Source organism: Podarcis tiliguerta (genome assembly GCF_965153285.1).
Source record: "Podarcis tiliguerta genome assembly, chromosome: 4".
Classification (NCBI taxonomy): Eukaryota; Metazoa; Chordata; class Lepidosauria; order Squamata; family Lacertidae; genus Podarcis; species Podarcis tiliguerta.
In genome coordinates, this window is record NC_139537.1 from 23,138,478 (window position 1) to 23,146,731 (window position 8,254).

An 8,254-nucleotide genomic window follows, 5' to 3' on the forward strand; every position below is an offset into this window, starting at 1 on the left:
TATATACACCAGTTAGGGACATTCTGTATCCATTAACTTTAAATATTTAAGCATTCAATATTTGGGGTGATTCTGCATCCCTCTGGAACCCTGTAAGATACAGTCCAAAATGTTCAATAGGTCCCCCTGGCCCTCCGGGGAGGCCTTTTGGGGGAAGGAGAGGAAAGGAAACATTGTACAGAATTGCCTCTGCTCATGCACCACTAGATACAACACCATATAACTAATTATATAATGCACACAATCCTAGTTTAAGTGTTGTTTATGTGAATATGTGGACCCTGGAACACCTGCCAATTAATTAGTGTCTATGAGAATTAATTAGCCACAGGAAAATTGATGCCTGACGATGCAGTTAAAATTTGCTGTTTATACCATATTTTATAATTTAGACAAAATGCTTCCCCGCCCCCAATTACCTAGACTCCTGCTAATTGATCTGTCAACACTTATGGAAACTAAAGGTTGACAGAAAGGAAAGAACAGGAGTTGTCCTACAAACAACAGCCATCAACACCACCCTCCTTTGGTCATATAGCATATTTTAAAGACACTGTTGCATAAATGCAAATGATGCTTAGGATTTCCATAATTAATCTCACATAGCAAAAGTAATGAATATCCGTAACAAAGCAGATTAGAGAAAAGCAAGTATATAATAGGGAACTGGATATTTTCCAGAACCCTAACTGAAATATTAATACAAAGCATGGATCCACTATATTTTCAAAGTCAAAGCTTCAAGATATTTATATCCTGCTTTCAAAAAGTTGTAAGTGATACTATGTTGTGAAACAAGTGCACACCCCTAAGTAAAATCCATTTCTAAATTTAAACATAACATTATGGCCTTACAGATTCCATACTTGCTATATTATTGACTGTTTTGGTCACTCAACATGACAATGTCTGTATGTCACTAATGCAAAGCATGATGCTTGGGATATATTTAATACCCAAGTTATTTAAACTTCTTCAGGGATACATGATACTTAAAGAGCTTCTTTAACATGTTTTAATACAGAATAAAAGCAGCATGGGGAGTTCCTAGCTTGATTATAACATATAATAAAAAGACTTTCCAGAAAAGATTTGTAAAATCTTGTTAGGGGTTTTGGAGTTTAAAAGACAGTGAACTAAGACAAGGCATGCTGACCTCAGGGTTGTGATATCATTTGAGAAAAATATTACACACAAAAATACATAACATAGGCCATAATAGTAATGACTACATTGCTTTCCTGTTGTGCATAATACGAAAGGGGAAAAAATATCCACTGCAAGATGCTTAAGGCTACAATCCGATACATATTAACTGGGGAGTATGTCCCACTAAACTCAATGGGGCTTAGTTCTAAGTACACATGCTTAGCAATGTATAATACGAAAACTATAGAACTGTAATTAGGTATATTTTATACCCACTTATCACCATCATACAATTTGCACACATATTTAGAATCTGTGGTTCATTTTAAGCAGAAGCTTGTACAAATTCAAGTTGTTTTTATATTCTGGGACAGAGATTAAAATAGGAACTCTAGACTTTTCCCACATAAGCTCATACAACTGAGCCAGCTGGTAGAAGCTCCTGGCAGAGCATCAAGCACTTATGTATACTTCTTGCAAACAGGTTCTCCAATTCTTGATATTGTGAAACTTGATAATGCTCTAAGCCATAATATATGCAGGAAAGAAATCAATTTGAACAATGAATAGTGTTGTAATTACATAATTTGAAGACTTGTTGATTAAATTAAATGTTCTAACAGCAATCCTTCTGTAGGGGACTTTATTACCAGAGATTGTTGAAGGCTATAACTTCATGAAATGATGTTGTTTACTCATCAGTTTTTCAGTAAATAATTCGACTTTTCATCTATGAATGATCTGTTGTGGTAGAATTATTATGTCAGGCACTGTACCTTGCTTTGTGTTATTTTATCATGGTGAGCTTGTTAATTTTACAATTTTAATAGTGTTTAATTGTTCGTAAACTGCTGGTGATATAGTGGTCTAATAAATAATAATACAGATAGCTGGTTGGCATTTGTCTTTTTTGGGAGACAATGGAGGAGTGCGCCTTTGGAGGTGAAGTCAAACTATTGGAAGCTTATAGTGCCTGCTGTGACTATAGAGACCGATACAGGAGAGACATGTTTTGTTGCAGCTGGGGCAGATGAAGGTGTCCAGTTGTGCTGCTGGCATTTCTTCTCTCTGCGCTTCTCCCAGTGATCATTCCTCCTCTGGTCAATGCTATGGATACACAACCTGATTGTCTGTTTGCAGGCACTGTGGTTGTCTGCAAGGGATTCCCACACGGTGGGATTGATGTTGCCAGTCTTCATGTCACATTTGCAGACATCTTTCTAACACAGAGTTGGTCTGCCAACAGGCCTGGAGCCAGCTCCCCATAATGTAGGTAACAAGAGAATGTTCTGCCTCTAACATCCTCCCATAGTTCCCGTAACAAAGATACGTATAGCAAAAACAACAAAACAATTTCCCGCTATAATAAGTACATCATCTGTCTTTATCTTCTTGTATTTCATCTGTCAAGGGAGCCTTCCCAAACCTGATGTTTTGGACTACAATTCCCATCAGGCCCATGGTCAATAGTCAAGGCTGATGTTGAGTCCCTTGCAAATAACTTTTAGATGTCCACTGAAAAGGCTTCTGTTTTGACAAGCTTATCCAAACACATGATTCAGTTATTACAGTATAGCAGGATGTCTCCATTTGCGAATCAGTTTTTAATGTCAGTTTCATTATATCTTGAACTAGCCTGCTCCAGCCTACACTTCACTTAAACCATATAAACCACTTGATCAAACAAAATTACCCAAAGCAACTAAAATGATATATAGAATCTAATATTCACAAAACATATACATTTAAGCCATCATTAAAAACAAAGATAAATTCATCAAGAATCTTAAAACAAATACAAGGCAGACAATAGATGAAGAGCAGTAGCAATGAGAGACCAAGGAAGCAAATGGACCACTGATCTGAATGCATGGACTGAGGAATAAAGATGGGAATTAGAAGGAAAGTTGACCAATTCTAGAACTGGAGGTAACTTGGCCACCAATTCCTACTCAGCCCCCACTGAGAATGGCCCTGTTCCAAGCCTTCAAGCACAACTCAATGTGTAGGATACTATTTGTTATGCACACCACCTCCTAGCTAGGACTTAATAAAGGTATAGTCCACCCATTACAATAACTCACTAACAGTACAGTTAAATGATCGGTAATTTCTATAATACTTTCAATGCATAAAGTGCTCTATGACCTTTAAAGCATTTGTCTGAACTGCAAGCCCATCTAGACAAATGCTTTGCTTTAAAAAATAAAATAAAAAATGAAGCAATTTTGAAGACTCCGAGGCTAAGCTTTTTGCATCCAGGGAATAAATCTAGAGAAAGGACCAAAGACTAGTTTGATTTAGAAGCTGGAGTTAATACGCAGAATTTAGAAGGGCCATTAAATGCAAAAACAAATCACTGTACCAAAGAACTGGCTGAGCTCAAGGCTTAAGATCACAAAAGTAAACCCATGAAGACAAGACATTCCAAGCCCAACTTGGTTAATGAGAGGAGCATGCTGTGTAGTGGCATGTTAATGCAGAGGATTGCAAGCTGTCTGAAAATAAACATTAAGTCAAAGCCAACAACAGATGTTTGACAGAAGTGACCCATCTCAAAATCTTCTGCAGTACATTACTGTGACTCCGATATTGGAAATACAGTGCTAAAGATAAACAAGTATGAAGTATCACTATGTCTGGCATCCAACAACACTGGAAAATGACTGTGCTAATTGCTACGCCGAGTCCACACAGAAGAAAAAGCTTTTTATTTTGAGCACTGCAGAAATCTGATGTACTACCTTCATCCTAAATTCTAAAACAGGAAAGATCCAGAGCACGGGAAAGATATGGAGGGCGACTAAAATTGTTCACAATTTGAATAACTGAAAGTCATCGTATTTTAAATGAAATGTGGAGAATTACAAGAGTCACTACATTTTAACAAAAGTTTAGTTTCAGAGGTGGACAAAAGTCTAAGCAACATGACATAAATATGGATTAGTACATTTCAAGTGTTCAGAATGGTTCGTGCACAATAACACAGTAATCCTTACTAGAGACCTAAGGCCACAAAGTTTCCTCATATTGTAGATTTGTGAGTGGGTAGGAAATAGCAGCTCTCTTAAGGCCTTCTAGGCAATTTGTAGTTAAAAGTTTGAACCAGGGACTTCCCTTCATTCTATCCTCAGTCGTTATGCTACACCAGTTCTATTATTATTGGGTGTCTAGAAATAGACACAATGCTTCCTATTTGGATCTGGAGACTCTCTGTACTCACCAGGAGACATAAGGTTTATCCTATTTCACTTCCCCTAAGAAACAAAGCATTGATATTTGGAATGAAAGTAACCCCAGACAGCAACCACGTAATTCCCATGGCCTTCTAAGGACAGAGATGGACATAAAGGGTGTTTTGTAAGTAACTTCTTTTTGAAATCATGAATGTCCTTATTTGTTTTTAAAACATATGGCTTCCTACATGATGCAATTCAGACAGCATAGTTGAGCATTTTACTTGTGAAATATATATTTTTTCTGAATGAGTAAATATATATTAATCTTACAGGAACCAATTCAGTACATTTTTATGTAAACAAAGTTAAGCATCAGGTAAGAGCTACACAGGTAACACAAGCTCCTAACTTTTTACACACTGACATTCTGCATAGCGCAAATGGGAAAAAATATTGTCCATCAGAATATACCGTATAAGACTAGGTTATTTTCCTAAAAAATAATGTCAAAAATTAGGGGGCGTCTTATACACTGATGTATCTCCCCCTTTTCCTTAAATCTGAGTCCCCAAAGATAGGGGACGTCTTATACATGGGGGCGTCTTATAGGTGGAAAAATACGGTATGTTATACTAGAGAAGCACAAGCTAAAGTTATGCCAGTATAAACTAAAGGAAATGAACTATTTGATACTTTGATGTATGTTTAGTGACTAAACTTTAGCTTCATACAGCTGAACAATGAATGCTCTAGTGATAAAATCTTATACATGACTGCTCAAAAGTAACTTCCATCAGCCCAATGGAACTTAAAATGCATATAGCAGCTAAGCTATAATGACTGCATTATGGCAAAGTAAACATCACAAGCTGATGTAAACCAGTTACAATTAATTGATTGTAAGACTGAAAACAGATGTTTATTCATCCACAGGTACTGCCAGTGACTAATACCTTTGTTATCCTATAATATATGCTATTAAGCAGAAGCAAGTACACTTCCTCCTGTCAGGTTTACTTACAACAATAGCATTGTAAGTACTGACTTACTCACTTAAAGTGAAATGTAATTGTGCTCATCATATATTGTTGCCAATTAACTTCCATATATCTTCCTTCACATCTTTTGTCAAGCCATTTTATTATTATTTAATGCGAACAATTAGTATACCACTTAACTACAATTGTCTCTAAGTGGTGTACAAGAAATATAAAATCAGACTTCAGTTTTAAAGCCCGCTAGAATAAAAAAGTATTCAGTGGGCTCAAGATATACAGCCTGTATGACTAGAACTGGAAGCGAGTTCCACAAAATTGGGCCCACAATACTGAACACAGAAATCCTGGTTGATATATAAGACACGAGTAACAAGGACTTTCACAAAGACCTCAGTGATCTGGCAAGAATAAAAGGGATTAGAAAGGGCCTAACTTGTCAGAGACATTATAAATTTATAAAAGATCCTTGAACCTGGCCCTGTGAAAGCTTTTGAACACCCGAGTTATGTGCTGCCAATAGTATGTCCCTATGAGCAGTCTAACTGCAGTATTTTGTACCAACTGGAGCATCTGAAATAGGCCCAAGGGTAGCCACACATAGAGCACCTTGCAATAATCAAGGCCTGAGATCATGAATGCATGAATCACAATGGTAAAACAATCTCTGTCCAAGAAAGTCCACAGTACCATAGCTGGTAAATGCACTCCTAGTCACTGAACCTACCTAAGCTTCCTGTTACAATGATGGATCCAGGAGCTCTAAACCTGTTATTTCATAGGGAGAGCAGCCCCATCCATTAACAGGCAACTGGTTGAACTCCCAGACACAGAAACCACCAACCCAGAGTGCCTCCATCTTCCCAGGGTTCAAGCTCAGTTTAATTGCCCTTTACTTTCAGAGGACACCAACTTCTGATTCAAAACTACCCACCCTTCCTAAAGTATTTTTCCTAACACTGCACAACAGTGCTGCTTCTTATTCAAACTAGCCAGCAAGCACTGCATTTATTTTCTACATAAGCCATTCTTCCCCTCTCCCCACATCCACATATATCCACTTCCTTGAGCTTTCCTTTTTTTTTTTTACTTCACCTTTAGGTATCAGCGCTACAACTCAAAACTATAAAACTGCCCTCAGTGGGGTTGTTTTGTTTGTTTGTTTGTTTTGCATTAATGTCTAATGTTTTACAATTTTCCATGTGCTGTAAGCCGCCCAGAGTGGCTGGGGAAACCCAGCCAGATGGGCGGGGTATAAATAAAATTGTTGTTAATAATAACAATAATATTTACACCATCATATCCATGTATCACATTGTCTCCCCCATGACAAAAGTGCCAGCAGACTCCCTTAGACCTTTGAAGAACAACAAAACCCAGCAGCAATAAATGAGTCGACAGCAACAATTCTATTTTATGCATCTGTATTCAGCCTTGCGGAATTGGTTTTTTAAAAATCCCTTTCCACTGTTGTGTTACTTGGCTTATTCTGCATTTTTATTATTATTATTATTATTATTATTATTAAGCTCTAGCTGATCCCCACTGCTTGAAAGCATCCCTTTTACAGTAGCTGGTTGCCAAAGAATTGATGCTTTTGAATTATGGTGCTGGAGGAGACTCTTGAGAGTCCCATGGACTGCAAGAAGATCAAACCTCTCCATTCTGAAGGAAATCAGCCCTGAGTGCTCACTGGAAGAACAGATCCTGAAGCTGAGGCCCCAATACTTTGGCCACCTCATGAGAAGAGAAGACTCCCTGGAAAAGACCCTGATGTTGGGAAAGATGGAGGGCACAAGGAGAAGGGGACGACAGAGGACGAGATGGTTGGACAGTGCTCTCGAAGCTATCAGCATGAGTTTGACCAAACAGTGGGAGGCAGTGGAAGACAGGAGGGCCTGGCGTGCTCTGGTCCATGGGGTCACGAAGAGCCGGACACGACTAAACAACAACAACAAAATCCCTGCGTCTAAAGATGACAGTTCATGAGAGTCTTGGGTTTCCCAGAGCTTAAGCCCCAACGAGGCGTGCCAAGTATTGAAGGTGGGCGCCTTTTGTTCTTGCTGCGACAGGACTGACACGCCCCCCCCCCCCCCCGTCTGAAACGCCACGCCGCCCGGGCACACGCTGCCGTGAGAGGCGGGTTATGACTATTTTCCATTCGATGGATGGCAGGGAGCCGCGCAAACCGCTCGGAAACGAACCAAGGAACAGGGAACAGGGCTGGGCAAACGCGCTGGCTTCGGCCCCCGAGGTCCTATGCACGCCGAGGAAAGGGGGAAGGCCGGCAGCGGCTCCTCGTCTCCTACCTGAGCCAGGACTGTCAGGAAGTCGCCGCTCCCGCCCTGCCCGCTCCATCCTCTGCCAAAGCCCACGAGCGCGCCGCCTCCGACCAGAGCGGCAGTGGCAAGCCAGGGGCCCGCCCGGGGCCTGTGGGCCCGCAGGCTGCCCAGCACCGGCGCCCCGCCGCGCCTCACGTATCCCCGGGAGACAACCGCCCAAACGGTTCTCCAGGCCGCCGCCATTTTCCCGGAAGTAGGAAGAGCGCCGCGAGCGCCTATCAGGAACTATAGACTTTGAAAGAGGTAGATTCGTACGCTGCTGCTGCTTCCGGGATGATGACGATGATTTCCCCCGCCCCGCCGCTCCTTCACACGTATTATTATTATTATTATTATTATTATTATTATTATTATTATTATATTTATCCAGTGTCAAAAACAATACAGCATTAAATATTAAAAACCTATCTTCAGATGTCTTGCTGGGGGAAATTGCAGCAGCTGTTATCCTTTTCGCATGAAGAATTTGTGTGTTTTTAAGCAGAACTTAAAACATTTGATAGCGTCTTTATGCAAACCAATGGAGCCGAAGGCTTCTTCCGCAAGCGATTTGAGTGGTAGCTTTGGGCTGGAAGCAGGTCTGAAAGGG

The 8,254-nt window shown here is 40.1% G+C and overlaps 1 protein-coding gene across 1 annotated transcript in view; it reads right to left on the bottom strand.

Annotated features, from left to right (window-relative positions):
• The window catches only part of MICU2 (mitochondrial calcium uptake 2), a 66,111-nt gene extending 58,248 nt beyond the window's left edge, over positions 1–7,863 (bottom strand). Inside the window, exon 1 of the mRNA XM_083436629.1 lies at positions 7,633–7,863. Within this exon, the coding sequence (XP_083292755.1) occupies positions 7,633–7,848 (216 nt within the window). The 5' untranslated portion in view covers positions 7,849–7,863. The remainder of the gene's footprint in view (positions 1–7,632) is intronic.
• Between the last annotated feature and the right edge of the window lie 391 nt (positions 7,864–8,254).